At 48.9% G+C, this 26778-nt stretch overlaps 1 protein-coding gene across 3 annotated transcripts in view; it reads right to left on the reverse strand.

Moving 5' to 3' along the window:
* IPO9 (importin 9) overlaps positions 1 to 26778 on the reverse strand; it is a 183880-nt gene that overhangs the window by 63498 nt on the left and 93604 nt on the right. For all 3 annotated transcript variants that reach the window (XM_039517959.1, XM_039517957.1, XM_039517958.1), the window contains 2 exons: positions 17139 to 17278; positions 2494 to 2653 (listed from right to left, as the gene is read on the reverse strand). In XM_039517959.1, the coding sequence (XP_039373893.1) occupies positions 2494 to 2653; positions 17139 to 17278 (300 nt within the window). The remainder of the gene's footprint in view (positions 1 to 2493; positions 2654 to 17138; positions 17279 to 26778) is intronic.

Below are 26778 nucleotides of genomic sequence, written 5' to 3' on the forward strand. Positions count from 1 at the left end.
ATGGCGGCTGTTTTGTCAGTCAACACCTGAACTACTTGATGTGATAGCTGTGGAAGGAACACTTTACAAGTCAGTCGGATGGCTCTGAGCTCCCTGACGTTGATGTGCAGTAAGAGCTTGTCCTGGGACCATAACCCCTGGGTCTTCAGTGATCCAAGGTGGGTTCTCGCAGCCTAGGTCAGAGGCATCTGACACTAGCTCCTTTGTGGGTTTCGAGGTTGCAAAGGGTGTTCCTTTGGCATTGTTTACCTGGTTTGACCACCATTTTAGAGCTGTAAGCACTTGCGGTGGAATTGTGAGGACTCTGGGTGGTGCTTGGCTGGGATGTAGACCAATGCTAGTCACATCTGGAGGGACCTGAATTGCAGACGTGCATGGCGAACTACATAAATACATACTGCCATATATCCTATTAGCCTGAGGCATGCTCTAGCCATGGGGATAGGGTGAGAACTGACATCACCTTGAATCTGGGCTCTGGCCGAAAGGCTCTGGCCTATGTAGAGTCTAGGACTGCCCCTATAAACTCTATTCTTTGCACTGGAAGTAGCATCAATTTGTGTGTGTTTATCAACAGACCCAGTGCCTGGTATTTGGCTTGCACCAACCGAATGGTGTGAAGGACCTAAACCTGTGAACAACCCAGTCATTGAGGTATAGATAGATCTGAGTCCTGTCGCAGGTGGCAAGAACACCCTTCAAGTTGAGGGTGGCATACCAATCTCGAGGATGGAGATGATGGAGGCCAGGGAGCCCATGCAAAACTTCAACTTCTTGAGATACTTCCAGAATGGGTCATAGACTACCCTTGGCCTTTGGTATGAGAAAATCCCGGGAATAGACACCTTTCCCCTTTCGATGCACAGGGACATCCTCTATGGCTCTGACTAGCAAGAAGGCTTGCACCTCTTGGGCAAGAAGCTGCTCATGAGAAGGGTCCCGAAGAGGGACAGGGTAGGGGAGTGGGAAGGAGGGGTAGAAATAAACTGCAAGGTATACCCCACCGCCATAGTGATGAGGACCCAACAGTTTGTTATAGCAGCCCAAGCAGGAAGGAAGGGAAAAAGGCAGTTGGAAAACAAAAGAGGTGTAGGATCCTGTCTGCAGACTGGGACATCGCCCTTGGGCGCACCCTCAAAATACCTGCTTGTTACCCTGGGAGTAGTGAGAGGAGGGGTTGGTCCCATGTCCCCAGCTTGGGTGGCCTCCACCGAGACTGGGGGAGGACAGTGTTCCTGGGTACCTTGCTTGGACCCTTCATCAGAACCGGGGGCATGTGGAACACTGTCCATGACCTCTCTGACACTCCTGACACAGATCGCTGTACGAGGATCTCCAGTGCTTGGAGAACCCCCCATGAATTCCAAAACTGCCATGAAGCAGGCCATTGGCCCTAGGGCCATACACCGGCCGGTGGCCCTGGGGGGCCCCCCAGATTTGGTGCACCTGGCCCGAGAGGCCCACTACCACCTCCTACTCTGAACCCAAGGAGGAAAAGTTTTGCGTTGGAGACCACTGTGGTGCCGATGTGGGCTCGAAGTCCTCTTCATGGCTGGTTATTCTGACATCTACAGTGGGGGACCAGTGCTGGGGATCCAGGTCCTGTAACAGTCTACTCAGGGACCAGTTACGGAGCTCGGCAACTTTAATGAGGGTCGCTGATCAGCATGGGCTTTCTACAGTGATCACAAGGCTTGAAGCCTGGAGCATGCTCCATCCCAAGTCCCAAAGTGGACTATCTAATTTATCTACCACTCTAATTCACTAGTCGTTAAGAACAAAGAAACTACTTATCTAAATTATTTACAACAGGAAAGAGAAAAAACCACGGGGTAAGTAAGCACTTGCCAAAGCAAGGAGACCTTCCAGCACAGTCACTGGAGATAAGATGAGTCAACTGAGGGATGGAAGAAACTGGCAGCACCCCTTATACCAGCGCATATGCACGCCACTCCAGAGGGCGCCAGAGCCAGACCCCTATGGATATCACTGAGGGAGAAACTTCCAGAACCAGTGCATGTGGCGAGCACACACACCTAACATGGAATAGACATGAGCAATCACTCAAAGAGGAACAGTGAAATTCCACCTTGAGGAAACATGTTATATTAACCCAAGGTTTATCCTGGGTTCCAGACACACAGAGTCCCAAATTTGCAGCCTGGCGGATCAAAAAACCTACAATGTGCTTTTCGATGGAATGGAATTCTACAGACTCCATCAAATCATAACTTATGTTCAGTTAAAATTCAGTCTCAAATGTTTACTAAAAATAGTGAGATTTACTTCAATTATCTGATGACTGATCTATAAGTAGTTCATGTACAAGATCTGTCATCAGCTACATGCAGAAAAGTGTGCTTCTCTGGAACATGTATCAACTTTACTGTTTTAACACCAACTGTGTCAAGCTCTTCCATCCTCAAATGATTCCTTTCCTCTTGCATTAGCTCACAATCCACCAAGACCCATCATAATGCATGATCTACTTACCCCCAGATAGCTCTGACTGCAGAGATCCGGACTGAAGGAGGTTGGGTCTCATGTAGACCACTGACTGTGGCCTGGAGAAATTGCTGGATTAATTCTGGAGACATAGCAACTGTGAAGCGACTGGCGGCCCAAAGAGCACGACCAAGCAGAAAAGGAGACACTGAAAGAAGACAGATTTCTTAAAATTCACATTTATTCTACAACTATTTCTATTCCCCCCAACAAAATCCCGCCATCTTAAAAAATGCAGTATTTGTTTGATATACTAATAGAGACAGTTTCTCTATATGATAAAGAAGGCTTACAAGCAGGACCACCAAACTTCTTTCCTATGAACTGAATCCAGCCTGCATGACAGAATAGGAAGAAGTAGAGGTTACATACCTGTAACTAGATCCCTATCTGTATTATACATGTGGGTCTGCATGCGCTTCATGCACCTGAGGCTAGAACATATTGAGAGTAGTGTTCATTAGTTCACAACTCCGTGCTCAGCACCAAGGATACAAGAAGAAGTGAGGACCAACAACCTCTCCAGTTCCTTCTCTACTAGAAATCTAATCATGATGCAAAGCAGAGGAGAAGGAGTGTGGTAGTGGAATACAGACAGGGACCCCACATTTTGAAGAACCTCCAACAACAGGAAAGTAATGTCCATTTCTTCGAGTTCTGGTACTTAAGCGTATTCCACACAGGGATGACTGGCAAATAGTACTCAAATAGGAGGTGTGTGCAAGGATGCAGTTGGTACAGATGTCTGTAATGCTGTGATTACAAAGGCTCTATTGGCAGAAGAGGCTTGGTCCAAAGCATAATGCTTTGTGACAGTGTGTATGAATTCCAGGTTGCTGAATTACAAATGTACATCATATGCACTTTTCAAAGAGATGCTACTGAAGTTGCCTACACTCTAGTAAAATAGGCCCTCTCCCCGTCTGGAGAAGGGAGATGCACCAACTGATAGCAAAGGAGGATACAGACAGATATTCACTTAGAGAGTTTCTGAGCAGATATTGTTTGTCCCTGTGCTTGTTCTGCTACAGCAACAAACAGCCTAGGTGATTTTCTGATTGGTTTAGTTTTCTGCAGGTGGAACACCAATGCTTGTCTGATATCTTATATCACTTCCCTGATAACTGTTGGAAGACTAATAAAACAAAACATAGTATGTCCTGCAATGTTCTTAGCGTGTGTAAGGTACAACTTTCTGATTCAGAAAGCTGAGGAAACAACAAGGGAGACCATCCATTTTGGATCTGGTTTTGACCAACAGGGATGAATTCGTTGGGAAGAAGTGATCATGATCCAATAGAATTCAAGATCCTAATAAAAGGAGGACATGAGAAAGCAAAACTAATCTACTACAGTTTCTCAATTTGACCATGTGCTTGATTGTTTGAAAAGTGTAAATTGGGAGTGCTCTGTTCCAGATGGGCCTTGAGTGAGCCCAATTGTTATAAAAAGGCAACCAGTTGCGAGCCAGCTGAGCGGCGAACAGAGGGAGTTTGACTGGGAGTTTGCCTGGGGAGAGCCCAAAGAGGCTTTCATCTTGCAGGCTTCTTTGAGTAATTACTGCAACAGCTGAGAAAGTTCTTAGAAGGAAGGTAATATGGATGGTGAGCGATCAGTTGTTGTGACCTGCACAGGATGTGCCATGTTTGTCTTTCTTCCACAGGACAGAAGTGACTTTGTCTGTACAAAGTGCAAGCAGGTCTCCATATTGGAAGAGAAGGTTCAAGGTCTGGAGAAACAAGCATCAACCCTGCATTGCATAAGAGAAAATGAAGATTTCCTGGACAGATGTCAAAATATGCTTCTACGGGCACAACATTCTGAAGAATCAAAGCAGGCTGCGCAGCGGGGACAGAAAGACAGTGAAGAAAATTGGTAGCACGTGACCTCCAGAAAAAGAAAGGAGCATCCATGTACCAGCAATGCAGATACAGGTGAACAACCATTTTCATGTTCTCTTCACAAGTACTAATGCGGAGAGTGGACTAGATGATACATCTGAGGGAAGGGAGCAGAAGGAGACTCCACCGATTGGAAGGCATGAGATGCACTGACAGAGGGATGGGGGTTCCATGACCGCCACTAGAAGGAGGTGGGTGGTGGTGGTCGGGGACTCCCTCCTCAGAGAGTGCTCTATCTGCGGTCCCGACCGGGAAAACCGAGAAGTGTTCTGCTTGCCAGGAGCTAGGATTCACAATGTGATGGAGAGACTGCTGAGACTCATCAAGCCCTTGGATCGCTACCCCTTCCTGCTTCTCCACGTGGGCACCAATGATATTGCCAAGAATTACCTCGAGCGGCTCACTGCAGACTACATGGCTGTGGGAAGAAGGATAAAGGAGTTTGATGCGCAAGTGGTGTTCTCATCCATCCTCCCTATGGAAGGGAAAGGCCCAGATAGAGACCGTCAAATTGTGAAAGTCAATGAATGGCTACACAGGTGGTGTCGGAGAGAAGGCTTTGGATTCTTTGACCATGGGATGGTGTTCCAAGAAGGAGGAGTGCTAGGCAGAGATGGGCTCCACCTAATGAAGAGAGGGAAGAGCATCTTCACAGGCAGGCTGGCTACCCTAGTGAGGAGGACTTTAAACTAGGTTCACCAGGGGAAGGAGACCAAAGTCTGGGGGAAGTGGAATACCAGGAGGAAGCACGAGCTTCTAGGTTCTACCGTGGAGAGTCATCTCAGTACTCATGAGAAGGGTCCCTGAAGAGGGACGGGGAAGGGGAGGAGGATAGGATATGAATGGGCTAGAATAACCGGACTGAACTATCCTCGAGGACTCAGCGGTCCTGTGTAATTTGCTGACAGGCATGTTGGAAACTCTGGAGGCAGTGGCGAAATGGGCAAATAGGCTGTGGAATCAAGGAGTGGTCGCACAGACCCTGGACCAAATTGTTGTTTATTCCCAAATGGATGGGAAGTGGTTGCTTGAGCTTGATTTTGTCTGCGCTTAGGGGGTCTAGCGCGATTCCTATTTACGTGGTAAGGTTTGTGTTAAGGCCGATAAGACTGTTGTGTATGTAGTCTTAGGTAGGGTTGGTATCGTTGACCCCTGGGAAGAGATGGGTGAATGCCCAGGGTGCGCAGTGTCGCTCTAGAATCTTTCATTGTATGAAGTAGTTCATCAGGTGTTCCCCCCCCCCCCTTCTTCCGCCCTGAGGCTTGCGGTGCCAACGGCTTTGTCGGCACCGGGGCAGAGTGCGTAGCTGGCTCCGCGGCTATTTTTAGCGCTGAGGCTTGTGGTGCCGACGTCCTTGTCGGCACCGGGGCAGAGCGCGCAGCCAGCTCCGCGGCTGTTTTTAGCCCTGAGGCTTGCGGTGCCGACGTCCTTGTCGGCACCGGGGCAGAGCGCACAGCCGGCTTCGCGGCTATTTTTAGCCCTAAGGCTTGGGTGCCGACGTCCTTGTCTGCACCGGGGCAGGGCGCGCAGCCGGCTTCGCGGCTGTTTTTAGTGCTGAGGCGCTTGGTGCCGCGGAATCCTGCTGTGTCCAGGAGGTTGAATTTCCGCCTCTACGGTCTGTGGAAGCCGTTGTTGAGGCGTAATCCAGGGCTGAGGCGCCTACCTTTGGCGCTGTCAGCACAGAGGGTAGGGATCTTGCAGGAGACCCCTTACCCTTGTTAGAGTCTCTCCTATGTGACTGCTCTGCTTCTTGCCTCCGCTCCAGGGAGGGTGAAGCAACGCTCCCCACCGGTTCCGATCTGGCTGGGGAGGATGTGGGAGTGGGTTTAACTTTCCCTATCTCCGAAAGCGGCTGCGGGGATTTTTCCATGAGAAGTATTTCAAGCCGCAGGTCTCTGTCGTGCCGAGGCACTTTGCGGGGATGTAGGCTTCCGCGAGTCACTTCACACAATGTGAGTGCCCATCCAACCTTGGTATGGAGTCCTGCCAGAAAACACACCTCTTGAATCCTGAAGCCCCTGGCATTGTAAATTAGAAATGGCAGGGGAGAGTGTCTCAGTGAGAGACAAGTCTGAAGTGATTTTTTTTTTTTAACTAAGTAACTAACTATGTAACTATACTAAAGGAAGGGAAACAACTGGGAAGTAATTAATAATTATTTCTATGTTCTTTGTTACTGTTTCCTATAGATACCAGGGAAGAGAAGGCAGCACTGCTCCGAGTCCCGTCTTCAGCCGAGGACGGTTGAGAAGGAACTGAGAAGGGTGTGGGGCGCACACACTCAGGAAGATTCCAACTAGACGGGAGATACCATCTGGGTGCGTGCGCCCCAACCAGGCACTGCTACCGAAAATCTCCGATCGACAGCGCCGGGACACACCGTCACCTAGAGTGGAGCACCCACAGGGACAGCACTCGAAGAAGCAGCCCTGGTTCTCATGGGGGACTTCAATCCCGCAATATCTGCTGGGAGAGGAATACAGCAGTGCACAGACAATCCAGGAAGTTTTTGAAAAGTGTAGGGGACAATTTCCTGGTGCAAGTGCTGGAGGAACGAACTAGGGGCAGAGCTCTTCTTGACCTGCTGCTCACAAACAGGGAAGAAGAGGAAGCAAAAATGGATGGGAACCTGGGAGGCAGTGACCATGAGATGGTTGAGTTCAGGATCCTGACACAAGGAAGAAAGGAAAGCAGCAGAATATGGACCCTGGACTTCAGAAAAGCAGATTTTGACTCCCTCAGGGAACTGATGGGCAGGATCCCCTGGGAGAATAACATGAGGGGGAAAGGAGTCCAGGAAAGCTGGCTGTATTTTAAAGAATCCTTATTGAAGTTGCAGAAACAAACCATCCCAATGTGTAGAAAGAATAGTAAATATGGCAGGCGACCAGCTTGGCTTAACAGTGAAATCCTTGCTGATCTTAAACACAAAAAAGAAGCTTACAAGAAGTGGAAGATTGGACAGATGACCAGAGAGGAGTATAAAAATATTGCTCAGGCATGCAGGAGTGAAATCAGGAAGGCCAAATCACACTTGGAGTTGCAGCTAGCAAGGAATGTTAAGAGTAACAGAAGGGTTTCTTCAGGTATGTTAGCAACAAGAAGGTGGTCAAGGAAAGTGTGGGCCCCTTACTGAATGTGGGAGGCATCCTATGGACAGAGGAAAAAGCAAACGTACTCAGTGTTTTTTTGCCTCTATCTTCACGAACAAGGTCAGCTCCCAGACTACTGCACTGGGCAGCACAGTATGGGGAGGAGGTGACCAGCCCTCTGTGGAGAAAGAAGTGGTTCAGGACTATTTAGGAAAGCTGGACGAGCACAAGTCCATGGGGTCAGATTCACTGCATCTGAGGGTGCTAAAGGAGTTGGCAGATGTGATTGCAGAGGCATTGGCCATTATCCTTGAAAACTTGTGGTGATCAGGGGAGGTCCTGGATGACTGGAAAAAGGGAAGGAGGGGGATCTGGGGAACTACAGGCCAGTCAGCCTCACCTCAGTCCCTGGAAAAATCATGGAACAGGTCCTCAAGGAATCAATTTTGAAGCACTTAGAGGAGAGGAAAGTGATCAGGAATAGTCAGCATGGATTCACCAAGGGAAAGTCATACCTGACCAATCTGATTGCCTTCTATGATGAGATAACTGTCTCTGTGGATGAGGGAAAGCAGTGGATGTGATATGATCTGCCACAGTATTCTTGCCAGCAAGTTAAAGAAATATATGGCTGGATGAATGGACTATAAGGTGGCTAAATCGTCGGGCTCAACGGGTAGTGATCAATAACTCCATATCTAGTTGGCAGCCAGTATCAAGTGGAGTGCCCCATGGGTTGGTCCTGGGGCTGGTTTTGTTCAATATCTTCATTAATGATCTGGAGGATGGCATGGACTGCACCCTCAGAAAGTCTGCAGATGACACTAAACTGGTAGGAGTGGTAGATACACTGGAGGGTAGGGATAGCACACAGAGGGACCTAGACAAATTAGAGGATTGGGCCAAAATAAATCTGATGAGGTTCAACAAGGACAAGTGCAGAGTCCTGCACTTAGGAGGGAAGAATCCCATGCACTGCTATAGACTAGGGACCGTGTGGCTCGGCAACAGTTCTGCAGAAAAGGACCTAGGGGTTACAGTGGACGAGAAGCTGGATATGAGTTAACAGTGTGCCCTTATTGCCAAGAAGACCAACAGCATACTGAGCTGTATCAGTAGGAGCACTGTCAGCAGATCGAGGGAAGTGATTATTCCCCTCTATTTGGCACTGGTGAGGCAACACCTGGAGTACTGTATCCAGTTTTGGTCCCCTCACTACGAAAGTGATGTGGACAAATGGGAGAGAGTCCAGCGGAGGGCAACAAAAATGATTAGGGGGCTGGGGTACATGACTTACGAGGAGAGGCTGAGGGAACTGGGATTGTTTAGTCTGCAGAAGAAAAAAGAGTGAGGGGGGATTTGATTGCAGCCTTGAACTACCTGAGGGGGGTTCCAAAGAGGATGGAGCTCGGCTGTTCTCAGTGGTGGCAGATGACAGAACAAGGAGCAATGGTCTCAAGTTGTAGTGTGGGAAGTCTAGGTTGGATATTAGGAAACAGTATTTCACTAGGAGGGTAGTGAAGCACTGGAACGGGTTACCTAGGGAGGTGGTGGAATCTCCATCCATATAGGTTTTAAGGCCCAGCTTGACAAAGCGCTGGCTGGGATGATTTAGTTGGTATTGGTCCTGCTTTGAGCAGGGGATTGGACTAGATGACCTCCTGAGGTTTCTTCCAACCCTAATATTCTATGACTCCATGATTCGAAATACAGAATGCAGGAAAACTAGCTTGACGCAGCAGCAGTGCTGAGAAGGATCCTCAACACAAGTCAACAATGCAATGCTGTTGCAAAAAAAAAGCAAACGTAATTTTAGAGTGCATTAACAGAGGCATAGCATGCAAGTCACAGGAGATGGCAGTACCACTCTACTCAGTGCTGGTTAGGCCTCAGCTGGAGGACTGTGTCCAATTTTGGTCACCACTGTATAGAAAGCATGTAGAGAAACTGGAAAAGGATCCAGAGGAGAGCAACAAAGAGGATCAAAGGGATGGAACGCAAGCCATATGAGGAAAGGCTGAAGGAACTGGGTATGTTTAATTTGGAAAAGAGGAGATTACAGGGGGATATGATAATGGTCTTCAAAATACTTGAAAGGCTGCCATAAAAAAGATGGAGCAAACTTGTTCTCTCTTGCCACAGAGGACAAGAGGCAATAGGTTCAAACTACAGCAGAGCAGATTTAGATTAAATCTCAGGGAAAACTTCCTAACTGTAAGAGCAATAGGATAATGGAACAAACTGCCTAGGGAAGTCGTGGAATCTCCTTTACTGGAGGTTTTCAAAAAGAGGCTGGATTGCCATCTCTCTTGGATGATTTAGACACAACAAATCCTGCACATTGGCAGCAGATTAGACTAGAGGACTCGTGCGGTCTCTTCTAACTCTATGGTTCTATGAAGTCCCCTCCCCTCACTGAAGGGAAGAGGCTTCCTGATAAATACCAGTAAGAAAACTGATTGGTTTATGTGGAACTTGGAAATTACCTTCCAGATAAATTTCAGGTGGAGGCAAAGGATGTCTTCTCTTATGAAATGTAATGTATGGTGCGGCGGCTTGAGGGCTACCCTCCAAGGCCCACCATCCTCCAAGGCCTACATAACAATAACCTTCTTGCATCTGAAGAAGTGGGTATTCACCCACGAAAGCTCATGCTGCAGAACGTCTGTTAGTCTATAAGGTGCCACAGGATTCTTTGTTGCAATAACCAGGAAAGTGGCCTTCATAGACAGCTGGGACATTGAGCTGTGAGCAACAGTTCGAAAGGTGGCCTGGAAAGTGCTGAAAGTATGAGACTGAGATCCCACTGCAGCGTTGGCTTCACTACTGGTGCGGAGTCCTAGTCAGACATTTTAGGAGTGTGGTTGTGACAGAGTAAAAATAGAATACCCATCTACCGGAGGTGGAATACACTGATTGCTTCTAGGTGGACCAGAAGTGAGCTAATAGAAAGACCTGATATCTTGAGTGTGAGGAGATAGTCTAAAATTACAGAAATATCTACTAGCTCTGATAACTGGTCCTGTTCTGCCCAGGTATAGAAAAACCTCCATTTGGCTAGAAAACATTTTATGGTAGAATCTTTCCTGCTGTGATTTAAGAATATTTTGAATGGCCTCCAATCACAAATGCTGTAGACTTGCTGGCCATTTAAATACCAAGTTGTGAGATGAAGAGAGTCCAGGTTGGGATCAATGTTCCCTCTAATTTATTACATCCATGTGTGCAATGAATTTTCTTATGTATACCAATATGAAGGTGATGTCATAGAATCATAGAATATCAGGGTTGGAAGGGACCTCAGGAGGTCATCTAGTCCAACCCCCTGCTCAAAGCAGGACCAATCCCCAGACAGATTTTTGCCCCAGATCCCTAAATGGCCCCCTCAAGGATTGAACTTGCAACCCTAGGTTTAGCAGGCTAATGCTCAAACCAGTGAGCTATCTCTCCCCCCATATGTGTGGTGGAAGTGGGGCCGAGGGGTTCAGGGTGTGGGAGGGGGCTCAGGACCATGAGGGAACTTAGGTTGGGATGTCTAATCCTACCATTCTCCTGAGTTAGCAGATCTGAGGAGGACTGAATGCTAATGAGTTGGCAGTCACTACATAATAGATGAAGCCCTGACATAAATGGGGATTATCACTAAAATATTCATGCTGTGGGATCTGTTTCTATTAGTGGTATTGTCAGTGCTAGTGGAAGGAAGCTCTGGCTTGCGGATGGACTAGGCCAGGGGTTGGCAACCTTTCAGAAGTGCTGTGCCAAGTCTTCATTTATTCACTCTAATTTAAGGTTTCGCATGCCACTAATACATTTTAACGTTTTTAGAAGGTCTCTTTCTATAAGTCTATATTATATAACTAAACTATTGTATGTAAAGTAAACAACGTTTTCAAAACGTTTAAATTAAAATTAAATTAAAATGCTGATCTTAGGCTCCAGCCTGCTCAGCTCGCTGCCAGCCTGGGGTTCTGTTCACCTAGGCCGGCAGTGGGCTGAGCAGGGCCTGCGGCCGGGACCCCAGACCTGGGGGGAGTGGGGGGGTGGTTTCAGGGGTCAGGGCAGAGGGCCGGGGGCGGGGGTCCAGGGTAGAATGCTGGGGAGGGTTCAAGGGTCAGGTCAGAGGGCTGGAGGGTGTGGGGGGTGCAGGGCAGAAGGCTGTGTGTGGGGGGGTTCAAGGGTCAGGTCAGAGGGCTGGGGGTGTGGAGGGGTGCAAGGCAGAAGGCTGGGTGTGTGGGGGGGGGTTCAAGGGTCAGGGCAGAGGGCTGGGGGTGTGGGGGGGTGCAGGGCAGAAGGCTGGGTGTGTGTGAGGGTCAAGGGTCAGGGAAGAGGGCTGGGAGGTGCAGGGCAAAAGGCTGGGTGTGTGGGGGGTCAAGGCAAAGGGCTGGGGTGCTCGGCTCATAGGGGTGCTCCCAGCCCCCTGCCCTGAGTGGCTCATGGCAGGGGGCTGGAAGGGATATGCCTGTTCCACCCCCTTCCCCAAGGCCCCGTGCCTACCTCTCTCTGCCTCCTCTATGGAGCTGCACTTCCCCCTCCCCCTCGCAAGGGCAATCAGCTGATTGGCGCAGGGAAGGAGAGGGGGCGGTGCAGGAAAGCACCACTCTGGGGGAAGAAGTGGCGGAAGGGGAAGCTTGTCTGCCGCAGAACCAAGCTTCTGTCTCCTGCCCCCGCAGGTGAGAGCGGTGGGCGGGGGTGCGGGCTGAGTGAGGCTGGGGGCCGGGACCGCGGCAGCGTGCCACTCAAAATTGGCTCGCGTGCTGTGTTTGGCACATGTGCTGTAGGTTGCCGACCCCTGGACTAGACTAATAAAACACAAACACACATACACACAGAGCTACAACTGCAAGGGTAAAACTAATGCAAGCAGAAAACCAAACAGCAGAGTGGAGGCTATCAAGTTTATTATATTTATGAGGGAGACAGCTGTACCTAGAGGAGACTTTAAGGGATAGAACAGAGTGGTCCCACCCCCCAGTCTGACAGCTGTTAAGGATAATGAAAGTTTCAAGGAAGGAGGACATCAAGCTGGAGTGGAGGGAAACAATCCCATAGTTGGAACCCTCCTTCCAGATGATGTCATTGTATCTTCTCGCACTGAGGATACCCTCCCAGAGGAAGAAACTCCAGTTACTAGAAAGAGCAAGGTAATTCTAATGGGGGATTCAATTATTAGAAATATATGTCAGGAATGTGTACACTTGCTCCAAGGTCCAAGGGGAAGTGAGCAACAAACATACTGAGAGTCTCTGAGTGGGCTAGAAAGGGAAAAGAACAGTAGTGATGTTAGGGTGGAGGTCTATTATAGACACCAAATCAGGAAGAGGAAGTGCATGAGTCATTCTGCAAGCTGGTAACAAGATTAGTTAACACACATAGGCTAGTATTAATGGGGGTGTGATGTACCCCTGGGGTACAACCTAGACTGTGGGAACCTAGACTGCTGAGTCCCCTTAAACTCTTCATCCTAGGCTGTCTCTCACAATGCTATGCTAGTGACAAGCAGCAAACTTCTCCAGCTATCAGGTTGCTGTGATCATTCATCCATCAACAGGTGGAGATACACACCCAGCTGAGTTGCATGAATGGTCTCTAAGCCACTCATGAATTATACCCAGGGAGACTCCAGCCAATTTCTCCCAGCCTTGAACCCCAGTGATGTACTATCTTCCACAGCTCAAGACATTCTCTTGAACAAGGTAAGCTCATAATTAGCTAGCCACTTTATCAAAGGATACTGGACATGCATCTGAGCAGATTCCTCAAGCACCTGATGATTGAAAGAACCACATAGTAAATTGCCTGCTGGGCATGAAGTTTGCAGATCTCATGAGACATCTAGACAGACTTATGTGCAGAGTGCTAGGGAGGAACCGTGGTCTTGGTATATGCAGGTCCCAGTGACAGAAGGAAAGGTAGGGGAAAGGTCCTGAAGGCAAATTTAGGCTGCTAGATAAGAGATTAAAGAACCTCCATGACATAATTCTTTGAAATGCTTCCAGTTCTATGCACAGTGCCAGAAAGGCAGGGACTCAACGCGTAGATGAGGCAATGGTGTAAGGAGGAGAGGTTTAGGTTTATTGGGAAGTGAGGACCATATATTGGAAGGCCCTGAATCTCAGCATTAGTCTCATCAAACCAATCTTGGTGATGGGTGGTGCCACAGGCAACGTCCTGTGGAAGCCAGGTGTTTACCTGCATCTGCCAAGGATCGAAGGGAAGGAGCCTGTGCTCTGGATCTCCTGCTGCACTTGCCAGCAAAATTCAACACAATATAAAAACTGCAGGTCATCCCAAGGTTTTTATTTGGACTTTTTTTTTGCATTTTCTTGATTGCTAACTTGTGAAATATGGTAAAAAAAATCTGTAACAGTCAAGACAATAAGATGGTTAGACATTTGGAGGCAGCAAAGAAGACAGGGACATGGAATCACAGACCCATCTATAACCTTGGATATTAAGGAATGAAGAGGGAAAGCTTGAGGCCACAAGGCCTTGTGCACTGCAACAAGCCTGTAAATAAGGCAGGTTGCTTCATACTAACCAGGAGCGTAAAGTCAGTAGATCAAACTCTGAATGCTCACAAGGAACAGATCAACAGAGTAAAAAGGGAACAGTCACTTTTCAGAACAGCAGCACACTTAAAATGTGATCTGCATGGAAGGGAAGAATTCTTCCTAACCATAGCCCCATCCAAGTTTCCCTTTCCAGCGTGACTGATGTTATGAATCAGACTAATTGAAAAGCAAAATTTCCCTAAAAAAATACTTAAAGAATGCACCCCAGGGAGTCCAGAGCTGTTGGAGGTCCATAAAGACCAGGAATTCTCCCTCTCTGTTTTGCCCCAGATTTGAGGGGTGTGTACACCCCAGAATGTGATCGAGCTAATTGCAACCATATTATGTGCATTGAGCCACCATGAATTAATAAAATAGAACACCACATAGTATAGAGTTAATTTGAAAGCAGGATTTTAGAGGCAAGGTCAAAAGCAGCTGGCAGTTTCTGCTAATCAGAATGAGAGGAAGGGAAAGAAAAGTCAACAGACTGGAAAACTTAGGTGACAAGAACTTTGAATTTGCGCACCTTTGATATAGAAGTATTATAATTAAGATTGTTAGGAATGTTTGTTGGTAAGTAGTTTATTGAAAGTTGGGGAAAGTGATGATTTAGTAGGGGTCATTATGACATATGTGTTTGCAGAAGTTAGTTATAAAAGACTAGCTAATAGAGTGTATTTTGGAGCAGTCCTCTGAAGCCAGCTTGAGAGACATATCCTGACACCTTTTCTCCCCGGCGGGTGAGCAACTGGCCACTCTTAATTACTCAATACTATTCCAGATTTTAGGAAAATATCTGGGATGGTCTACCTATTGCTTATGTCTATGTGCTTAAATCTAATAAACTGCTGTTTTAGATAGACCACGCTGACTTGCATTAATCTTTTATCAGACAGAATTGCTGTGTTTCCATTGATTTATTCCTGACACCACCTGGAGTGAAATAGTTAAGTTACCACTGTGGTGGGTTCTTAAGACCCTGGGTAACACCTGGATCACAACCCCTTCCCTTCCTGCAGTAGCCCTGGAAGTAGATAGGATCTCCACAGTGTCAGGTTGATTAGAGAGGGATGTAAAGAGCATGAATTGTATTGTTTTGTTAGAAAATGGCAAAATCCAATATTTGTCAAAAAAAGGGAAAAACTGATAGGCAAAGAAACATTTCTGGAAAAGAAACAAGGAGAAAAACAGTTAGAAACACTACAGTAGCTGTCAGAGAGTTTCAGTCTTTGTTGCTGAATTAAACAAAATTGAACTTGAAAGCAGAAAGTCCAAAAAGTCTGTCTCCATCCACTATTCTGGGCATCTAAAGACATGTCTACACCCAGAACTGACAACAGTAAAAATGGCTCCCCACCCTGCAAAACCAGAGCCAGAACTGGTGGTACTGTTTTAGTAAATTATTCAGTGCAGAGAAAACTTCAATGTGAATGTCACGGGGGCTCCGGGTGCCTAGCCGGGCCGCCCCTATTGGCCCAGTGAGTGGTTGGTACACTCCATCCCACCATCGTCGGGTTTTCCTGCTAATATAGGGAGTTGCAGCAAGGTGGGCTCCAGTCCCCTGGCAGAGCCACGTAAACAAATAGTCTGTGGCCCCTGGGCTGGGACTGATTTAGTTGGGGATTGTTCCTCCTTTGAGCAGGGGGTTGGACTAGATGACCTCCCGAGGTCCCTTCCAACCCTGATATTCTATGATTCTATGACGCTCACAACTGGAGTCCTGGCCCCCTTGGACAAGAAAGAACAATGATCAGTCTGTAGCTGCTGGGTGGGGCAAATCAAACAAACGGTCTATGGCCCCTAAGTCTTCTGGCTGGGGCAGGTAGTAGCAATTGCGGGAATTGGCCCCCTGGGTAGAGCAGAATAGCAATCAGTCTATGGCCCCTGGGTGGGGCAAAACAAACAGTCTATAACCCCTACGATTCTGGGCTGGGACGTAGAGCAGACGAGCAGTCATGCCTGGTGGCCTGTGAGGGTAGTAGGGGAACCCAAGCCCTGCCCTCTCCACTGGGTTCCAATCCAGGTCCCTATGAAGCTGGGGAACTCCCTGCTAGGTGTTCAGGCATCGGCTTCTACTGACTTCCCTGGGTCACTTCCTAACACAAGCTGTGTCCTGGGCACCTCCTCAGTTGGCAGCAGCTTGGCTTCCCCGGCAGTCTCCACAGTCAGCAAGTCACCTGCAGCATAGTCCGGGTCCTCGGGCTCTACCACTGGAGCGTCACAGGCACCTCTGCAGGAAACTGCAGTACACGTCCTTTCTCCTCCATAGCCAGCCCTGACTGATCTGGGCTGCCTCCTTTTATCTGGCTTTTCCATCTGGAGCATGCGCAGCAGGGGAAAGAGGGCATGGTCTTCTGGGCTCACAATAATTGATCCATCACCATTGACCCAATGCAGGGTTGGTACACCCCGTAACAGTGAAATCATCACTATTGCTTATCTAGTCTCTCAAACAGCTCACTTCTCCGAGAGCCTGGCATATTTAACACAACACACACTTCAAACCAAGTAGGTCAAAATTACAGATTGACCTGTTTTCTTAAACATGAATCACTGGCAGTCCATTTTAACAATTCTTTACGCGTCCATGGGAAAGTTAAGATGGGAAAGTGAGCAGATCCCTGCATAGTACATAATCAGCTCCAACAGAGCCCATTATTGGTTTGAACGGAGACCAAAACAGATTAATTTAAAACTAGATGTTACAGCACCCCGGGATTATTTTAAAGTATTCAAAGGATGCTACTGACTTTTCTAACTCCTTGTGAGCTCCCCAAGATAGTTTCCCTTCTACCCCTGGAGGATCCTACAAGTTCAGAGCCATCCACTTACACAAGAAGTTTCAATTGAAAGTAGACTGGCTTACATTAAGTTTACATTGTGTGTGGAAGGGCATACAAATACAATACCCTCTACCTGTGTAGTTTCCCCCAAATATTTCTGTGCAATATTATTCCACCTTGTCAACCATATCAGTTCCCTCTACATACACTGAGCACCTATATTTGGAAATGCTTTTCAATGGTTCAGGGCTACCAGATGCTCAGCAATTGCCACTACTCAAAGCATTTTTGCTGACATACCTGACAGGTTGAGATCTGCAAGAACAACATTTGACAGGAATCCATGCATATCGAACTGAATTCTACCATTCTTCACACTGTCTGTAATAACAGATTTCACAGAGCCCAGCGCCAACATACAGGCTTCATGTATTTTCCACCTACAAAAGAATTCAGATGTCATTAGTTTTCCCACATTTATTCTGAAATTAATATTTTTATATATATTTATATATGTACACACACACAGACACAGTTGTGAATATAAAAATATATACATAGAGAGAGAGAGAGAAACACCACACAAGCACAGGAAATGATGAAAGTACCATCAAGGTTTTTTTGATCCTAAGCGCTTTCCATCATCTCACTCCTCTCCAAACAAAAATCTGACCCACTTTACCCTAGTCCCATTTAGATCTTGAATTTCTGACCTTGTCTTTTCAATTATAAAAATTCTATATACCAACCACAAAACTTAAAGAAACTGATATGGGACTAACATGCTAACAAACTAGTCGACATGCCAATAGATTTACTGTTGACATAGCATATGATCACATCTCAGCCATAAATTATGGTTAAGATAGGAAGTTGTCTTGTAAGTTTAACCTTAACTATGTCCTTGTATTGGTAGCTACAGAATTTTTGTACAGAATTTTAACCTTAAATTACAGAGCTATCCTCACAACTAATTATTATTTAAACAAAATTTTAGTATGAAAATTTCATTCATAGATTATAAACTCTGTTCATCTCATCTGACTTCTTGGTCAGAATTGTAGGACTAGAGGGATTTCAAGTGGTCATCTAATCCAATCCCCTGCATTCATGGCAGGACTAAGTATTATACAGACCATCCCTGACAAGTGTTTGTCTAACCTGCTCTTAAAAATCTTCAATGATGGAGATTCCACAACCTACCTGGGCAATTTATTCCAGTGCTTAACCACCCTGACAGTTAGGAAGTTTTTCCTAATGTCCAGCCTAAATCGACCTCGCTGCAATTTAAGCCCATTGCTTCTTGTACTATCCTCAGCAGTAAAGGAGAACAATTTTTCTCCCTCCTTGTAACAACTTTGTATGTAGTTGAAAACGTATGTCCCTGCTCAGACTTCTCTTCTCCAGACTAAACAAACCCAATTTTTTTCAATCTTCCCTATTAGGTCATGTTTTCTAGACCTTTAATAATTTTTGTTGCTCTTCTCCAGACTTTTTCCAATTTGTTCACATCATTCCTGAAATGTGGCACCCAGAATTGGACACAATACTCCAGTTGAGGCCTAATCAGTGCGGAATAGGGCAGAAGAATTACTTCTCATGTCTTGCTTACAATACTCCCGCTAATACATCCCGGAATGACATTAGCTTTTTTTTTTTTTTTTTTTTTGAGCAACAGCATTACACTGTTGACTCATATTTAGCTTGTGATCCACTATGACCCCCAGGATCCCTTTCTGCAGTACTCCTTCCTAAGCCATCAATTCTCATTTTGTATGTGTGCAAAAAATGATTACCTATCTTCCATAACTGTTATTCTTCCAGATATGTTGCTCATGTCCATTCCAATTAGTGATTGAAGCACCACTATGCCAAAGGCTGCATCATCTCCAGCCTGCTGAGTAATGGTGTAATGCGAGGTAAAGGTGTGGATTGAGGACCATGTCTTAGCCCTGCAAATTTCCTGTGTTGGAACCTGGGCCAGGAACTTTGCTGACTACTCCTGTGCCCTTGTGGAATGCACTGTCAGCACAGGGGCAGGTATTTTTGCCAGATTGTAGCACGCTTGGATACAGGAAGTAATCCATGATGAGATTCTATGGGAGGAGATTGGAAGGTCCTTCATTCTGTCTTCTACTGTGATGAATAGCTCAATAGATTTTTGAAAAGGCTTCGTCAATTTGATATAGAAGGCTAACGCCAGGCAAACATCCAACAAATGAAGTTTTTCCTCCCTGCTACTTTGCGTGTGGCTTGGGGTAGAACACTGGAAGAAAAATATCCTGATGAACATGAAGCTTGGAGACAACTTTAGGGAGGAAGGCTGGATGCAACCGAAGTTGAACCTTTTTCTTATAGAAACACAGTGTACGGAAGGCTCAGATGTTAGGGCATTAAGCTCAGACACCCTCCTGGCAGAAGTTATTGCTAACAGGAATGCCACTTTATATGAGAGATAGACCAGAGAACACGTTGCAAGCGGTTCGAAGGGTGGCCCCATTAGTCTGGAAAGAACCAGGTTAAGGTCCCAGGCTGGGATTGGTTGTTGTACGTCAAGGTATAGCCTGTCAAGACCTTTAAGAAAGCAACCAACTATCAGGCTGGCAAACACCGACCAGCCTCCCACGCCTGGATGGAAGGAGGGAATGGCAGCCAAGTGGACCTTTATTGATGACATAGAAAGCCCTTGCTGCTTTAGGTGTAGGAGGTAGTCCAATATCACGGGTATTGACGAGAATGTAGGAAATGGGAGATATTGCAAAGACCAAATTGTGAATCTTTTCCATTTTCCTAGTGGCCGGTTTCCTACTGCTAAGGAGGACTTCCCTAACTGGGCCCGAACAAGCCAGCTCCACTGGGTTTAGCCATGGAGCTTCCACGCTGTGAGGTGAAGAGATTCGAGGTTCGGGTGCTGGAGGCGGCAGTGATCCTGAGTTATCAGGTCCAGGAGCAGTAGTAAGGTGATTGGGTTTTCCCCTGACATTTCCAGAAGAGATATGTACCAGTGCTCACAGGGCCAGGCTGGAGCTATCAATATCACCAAAGCTTCGTCCCTTCGAACTTTGAGTAGCACGTTGTGAACAAGTGGCATGGGTGAAAACGCATACAGGAGGTGTTCCTTCCAGGGAAGAAGAAATGCATCTGTGATGGAGCCTGGGCTGTGTTTCAGGAAGGTGCAGAACTGCAGGCACTTCCTGTTATGTCGTGTGGCAAACAAGTCTCTCTGGGGAATTCCCCACTGTTGGAAGATGTTCATGACTGTTAAAGGACCTGCTGAGATAGACCACCAACTTGTTCTGAATGCCGGGGAAATAAAACGCCTCCAGGTATACTGAGTGAGCTATGTGAAAACTCCACAGTTTGAGGGTTTCCTGGCACAGGGGAGAGGAGCATTCTCCCCCTTCTCTTTATGTAAAACATTGCTGTTGCATTGTCTGTCGTGACCGATACCCATCTCCCCTCCAAGTGAACCTGGAATGTCTGGCATGCCAGATGCATGGGTGGCAGGTTTGTAGAAATTTTGGTGGTGCCCAGAACCCGTCCCTGCACAAACTCTGCCCCCCACCTGCCCAAGGCTCTGGGAGGGAGTTTGGGTGGGGGAGGAGGTCTGGGGTGCAGGAGGGGTGCAGGGTGCAGGCACTGGGAGTTTGGGGGAGGGAGGGGGTGCAGGGGTGGGACTGGGTTTGGGGTGGGGCTGGGGATGAGAGGTTTGGGGTATGGGAGGGGGCTCAGGGCAGAGGGGTGGGGTGAGGGCTGTGGCTAGGGATGAGGGGTTCATGATGCAGGAGGGGGCTCAAGGTTTGGGCAGACGGTTAGGGTGCAGGGGGATGAGGGCTCTGGCTGGGGCTGGGGATAAAGTGTTTGGGGTGTTGGAGGGGCTCAGGGCTAGGGTAGAGGATGCGGTGGGGGCGTGAAAGCTCTGGCTGTGGGTGTGGGCTCTGGGGTGGGGCAGGGCTGGGGATGAGTTTGGGGTGCAGGCAGGCTGCTCCGGGACAGGGGCCAGAGAGGAGGACTCCCCCCAGCCCTTTCCCTGACAGCAGCAGCAAGCTCTGGGGGAGGAGTCCCCCTTTCCCGCCCCCCCCAGCAGCACACTCACCCCCACCACTGTCACTGCATGTGCTCCTAGGGCCCCTCTCAGGTCCAGGAATCTCCCTCGCCTCCCCCGTGGTGGGTGCCAGGGGGTGCTGCATGCGCCTCCTCTCCTGCTGTTTCCCCTGATTGTAGCCTCACTGGGGGTGGGAGATGGGGCTGCCTCATGCCCAGCATGGGGCAGGAGCGGTGACTGCAGGCAGTGGGGGCCTGTGCTGGTGGAGGATCTCGCCGAAAAAGGGAAGGGTCTGAGGTAGAAGGGCAGGCTCAGTGTCAGTCTGCCCTGGCAGTCGATATTGGGGGCACTAGGACCCTGCGGCAGCAGTTGCTGCAGGGAGGCAGCACGGAGCTGCATGGAAGAGGCAGGGACGCTCAGCTCCCTCCGGGGCACAGGGACGTGCACGGGGCCAGCAAGGGGGGTGCTGGGGGGCATTCAGGGGAGGGGCGGCAGGTGGGGCTGGGTGGGAGACCCGGCCCCATACATTGGTGGAGCTGGGCCCCTGGGCTCTGAATACTGCTGGTGGTCAGGCACCACGTAGGTATATAACTTGCCGCCCATGGCCAGACTGACTGCCCTCAGCTCTCTGACATTGATATGAAGTAAGAGCTCCGTTTGGGACTAGAGGTCCTGAGCTCCCCTAGGTGCGCTCCCCAACCCATTGCTGACGCCTCTGTCACCAGTGAAAGGGATGGCTGAGGTCTGGAGAAGGGAATACCTGCACAAATTGCTTGTGGGTTAAGCTACCATAGGAGAGACTCGAGAACCAGCCGAGGTAGAGTGGCAACCATGTCTAGACCATCCCAAATTGGTCAACACACCAAGGCTAGCCACGCCTGAAGAGGTCTGAGCCTGAGTCTGGCATGCTGTACTGTCACAGGTTGCCCCCCTCCAGGGTACCACCTAATGTACCGGGGTACCACTGAACCCACCTGTTCCACCAGCCTGGGCTCCCTTACACTGTCCTGCTGAGCCAGGCCCTCAAGTCTCCTCCAGCACACATGCAGGTAGGGACACACCTAGCTGCAGACAGACACAGACATTGAAACCAGCTCTGCATGGGAAGACTCAGCTAGGGAATTGCCCAGCACTTAAGTGCACACCCCCTGTGGAGTGTAAACTCAAAATTTTATTGTCTTGTGCTCCACAGAGAACTGTACAGAGTAAGCAAATAAAATTCACACTCTCCCTCAATGTGGAGGAAGATATGCACAGCTTTTTTCCTCCCCCGTTATGAATTCCAAACTGGTTTCAGAGAAAACAAAAACAAGTTTATTAACTACAAAAGATAGATTTTAAGTTAGTATAAGGGTTAGCAAACAGATCAAAGCAGATGAAACAAACCACACAAGCTAAGCTTAATACTAAAGAAACTGGTTACAGGTAGTAATTTCTCACCCTAAATGTTGTGTAAGAGAGAATGCAGAGTTTCTTGAAGGCAAGCTGCTCTTGCTTGCAGCTTAAAACTCCAGGTATTTCTTTTACAGGCTAGACACCTTCCCAGCCTGGGCTCAGCTCTTTCCCCTTCCCCCATCCCTCTTTGTCTTTGTTTCTTGGATGTTACCAGCAGTCATCCTGGGTGGGGATTCAGTGAAGAACCATTTTGATTAAGTCACTCTCCAGCCTTAAATAGGTTTTCCATATAGCAGAAACCTTTTGTTTTCCAATGTGGTTCCTCCACCCCCCTCAGTGGAAAAATACTGGCATTCTATTATGGAGTCCAGTACCAGGTGACTTTGATCCCATGACTCTGCAGTATCAAAGCAACCATGAGTCAGAGGTTATTTGTAGCATCCCAGGATGGTGGGAGATTACCATGTTCAAAGACCTATTCTTTTTCCTAATGGCCCATTCAGACTGATTGCATTCTGTCTGGTGTGCATTCCCCAGGTGCAAATACTTTTGTAGTACAGATGTATAATCAATATTCCTAACTTTAGATACAAAAATACATGCATACAAATAGGATAATCATATTCAAGAAATGATATCTCACAAGACTCATTTTGCATAAAATACATCTTAGATATGCTATAATCATATAACAACATTTCTATGAAGAATATGGGGTGTAGTGTCACATGCACTACATAGGTACAAGCAGCCATGTGGCCAAAGAGCTTTAGGCAATTCCTTGCTTTGGTGATAGGGAACTGCCTGAAACCTTGTATGTCGCCGCACAGGGTATGGAAATACGGCTTTGGGAGATATGCTCTTGCCTGTGTTGAGTCCAACACTGCCCTTATGAACTCTATCCGCTGAACAGCGGACAGGGTTGACTTCTGTACGTTCAATAGAAGATTGCTCTTATGAGGCTCACATGCACCTCCACTTGAGCTTTGGAGCAACCCCTGACCAGCCAGTCATCGAGGTATGGGAACACTTGCACCTGGCGCTTGCGCAAGAAAGCAGCTACAACTGCCATGCACTTCGTAAATACTCGAGGTGCCACTGACGAGACGAAAGGAAGGACTGTGAACTGATAGTGATTGTGGTTCACCACAAACCTGAGATGCCTTCTGTGGGACGGCGTTATTGAAATATGAAAGTAAGCGTCCTTCAAGTCGAGGGCGACATAATAGTCCCCTGGATACAGGGAAGGGATAATGGAGGCCAAAGAGACCATGCAAAACTTCAGTTTCTTTATGAACTTGTTGAGGTCTAGGATGGGTCTGAGGCCACCTTTGGCTTTCGATATTCAGAAATACTGGGAATAAAAATCCCTGCCCTTCAACTCCTGAGTGACCTCTTCCACCGCTCCCACACTTAGGAGCATGTCCACCTCATACATGAGAAGCGGCTCATGAGAGCGGTCCTGAAGAGGGAAGATGAAGAAGGGTGGAAGGGAGGGAGGGAGCTGAACTGGAAAGAGTATCCCCTTTTCTACGGGGTGGAGCACCCAGAGATCTGATGTAATTCAGGCCCACGCAGGGTAGAAATGGGATAGTCAGCACGGGAAGGTAGGGATAGATAGGTCCAGAGTTTGGACTGGTGCGTTGCCCTCGGGCGCATTTTCCAAAGGTCTGCTTTTGACCTGAGGACTGTTTTGCTTGCCCAGAACCCTAAGCCCTCCTTCTATTATTTCCATTACACCTCCTAGAGAAGTCTTGCCTGCTCTGAAGGTGGAAGAATTGAGACGGCACTGCAGTTTAAAGTGCCTCCGCTGCGTAGATGGAGTGTGAAGCCCCCCAGTAGAGTAAATTTTTCTCCCAAAGACATTCAGCTTTTTTGTATCACTCTTTCTAGGTGATGGGCCCCTGGTGTGCTTGGGGGGCAGTGGTGTATAAAAATGTTGGAATCCCTTAGAGCAGAGGTGGGCAAACTAGAGCCTGCAGGGCTGTCCTGTTCAGCCCTCGAGCCTCTGCCTCAGGAGGCTAGCCCCTGGCCTCTCCCCTGCTGTCCCCCGTCCCCTGCAGCCTCAGCGTGCTTGCTCCACTGCCAGCACAATGCTCTGGGCGGCGGGGCTCTGAGCTCCTGGGGCAGTGCAGCTGCAGAGCCTGGCCTGACCTGGTGCTCTGTGCTGCGAGGTGGCGGCGGCATGGCCCGGCTCCAGCTGGGCGATGCGGCTGTAGCACTGCCAGCCACCGGTGCCCCAGGCAGCGCAGTAAGGGGGCAGAGAGCAGGGGGGTTGGATAGAGGGCAGGCGAGTTCGGGGTGCTGGTCAGGGGGGTGGGGGGTGTGGATAGGGGTCAGGGGAGAATAGGGGGTTGAATGGGGGCAGGGGTCCCGGGGGGGCAGCCAGGAAGGAAGGGGGGTTGGATGGGGCAGCCAGGGGCAGAGGTTCCAGGAGCAGTCAGGGGACAGGGAGAAGGTGTGGTTGGATGGGGCAGGGGTCCTGGGGGGGCAGGGCGGTGTCAGGAATGAGAGGAGGGGTTGGATAGGAGCGATGGGGGTCCGGGGCGGTCAGGGGACAGGGAGCGGGGGGGGGGGGGGGTTGGGGCAGGGGTCCCAGAGGGTCCGTCAGGGAATGGGGGGTTGGACGGGGCAGGAGTCCTGCGGGGATTGGAGGGACAGATAGGAGGTGGGGGCCGGGCCATGACCCCCTCCCCTAACAGGCCCTCTATACAATTTACGAAGCCCGATGCGGCCCTCAGGCCAAAGAATTTGCCCGCCCTGCCTTAGAGGAAATGAAATACTTTCTCTGGGTTCTCTTCGCTGTCGCTGGCAGGGAGGCAGGGGTCTGCCAGTGTCTTGATGGTCTCCTGTATAGTTTTTATGAGTGGGAGGGCAACCCGAGAGGGGCTCAAGGTTGCCAGAAAGTCCACCGTCGGATCCGATGTCTCAGCAACCTCCTCGACCTGGATCCCCAGGTTCTGGGTCACCCTGCTCAGGAGCTGATGGAGGATCCTATTATCCTCTAGTGCAGGAGCCTGGGAGGTTCCAGCCATTGCCTCATCTGGTGAAGATCAGGACGAGGCTCTATCTGGGACCTGCGCTTGTTCCTGACCCTCGGCATTGAGGGGATCATGTGGTGCCAGGTCTTCTGGTATGGTGACTGGACCTGCGCGGAGGAGGATGGAGGAGGCACATGGGATACTGAAGCCACCGACGCAAACCTCCTAGACTGGGGACCCCCAGCTTTGGTGGAATGCTCAGGGAGTCTAAAAAGGCCACTGCGTTTTGCACAGGCCATAGCATTGGGTGGAATTGCTGCCTCTCCCTGTGCGACCTCAATCGTCTGTGCTCCGATCTAAGTCGGCTTCGCCTAGACCTAAAGGATTCAGACTCCAATTGAGAGGACCATGGGGGAGCAGTGCCGACCAGTGCTGGGACCGGTGCGGCTCTCATGCCTGTCCGCTGCTAGAAGATGCCAATGCCCAGCGCCACGGGGATGACGACTGGCGCAGTACAATTGCTGGCTTGCCTTGGGACAGCACCAAAAGTCTCGCGAGTGCCCTGTCTCGCCACGGTGGAGAAGACGGTACCGTGAAGGTAATGAGCTCTCTGGCAGCCTCAAAGGTCTCTGGTATAGATGGCAATTACAACACCTGCTCACGACCATCCCGGAGAGGGGAGTCTCAGGGGCCTGAACTCGACTGGTCCCTTGGTGGGGCAGGAGTTGATGGAGCTTGACTAGGTGGTGCTGCGCTTACATGGCCCAACACGGGTCTCACTATGCCACAGTCTTTCCGTGCTGGTCTGGACGTGGGTGAGTGCCCTGTGTCAGGCATCTTCTTTTTGTGGGGCATCAGAGACTGGGAACTGCCCTGCCCTGCATGGAGCCCCTGTGTGGGGAACTCTGTTGGTGCTGAGGGTCTCTATCTGAGTCCCTCCTCGGTGCCGAAACGTCTCGTGTCGACGCCAGAGCACTATGCACTGATGCTAAGGTGCTCGGCTAACCCTGGGTCCCAGTGGGGACTGAGGGCAGCTTCCATGAGAGCTCAGTGGTTTGAGCATTGGCCTGCTAAACCCAGGGTTGTGAGTTCAATCCTTGAGGGGACCGCTTAGGGATCTGGGGCAAAAATTGGTCCTGCTAGTGAAGGCTCGATGACCTTTCAAGGTCCCTTCCAGTTCTAAGAGATTGGTATATCTCTAATTATTATCTTCAACTATTAATCTCTCTTCCTTTTGGGTCTTGGGGTGAAATCCCCTGCAGATTCTATAACCGTCTTCTTGATGAGCTTTGCCCAGGCACTTTAAGCATGAAGTGTGAGGGTCACTCCTAGGCATAGGTTTGCTACACGCAACGCAGGGTTTAAAACCTGGGGACCAAGGCATGCACTGGTACTAAGGGATGGACGGACAGGAGGGGGTACCCCCAGATGATATCTTATAAAAGACTAACTATATACTAACTACTACTATTACTAATTTAACTATTTACAGGAGAAGTCTGAAGACTGCTAAGGAGGA

The sequence above is a fragment of the Mauremys reevesii genome, unplaced genomic scaffold (assembly GCF_016161935.1).
Source record: "Mauremys reevesii isolate NIE-2019 unplaced genomic scaffold, ASM1616193v1 Contig2, whole genome shotgun sequence".
NCBI classification, from domain to species: domain Eukaryota; kingdom Metazoa; phylum Chordata; order Testudines; family Geoemydidae; genus Mauremys; species Mauremys reevesii.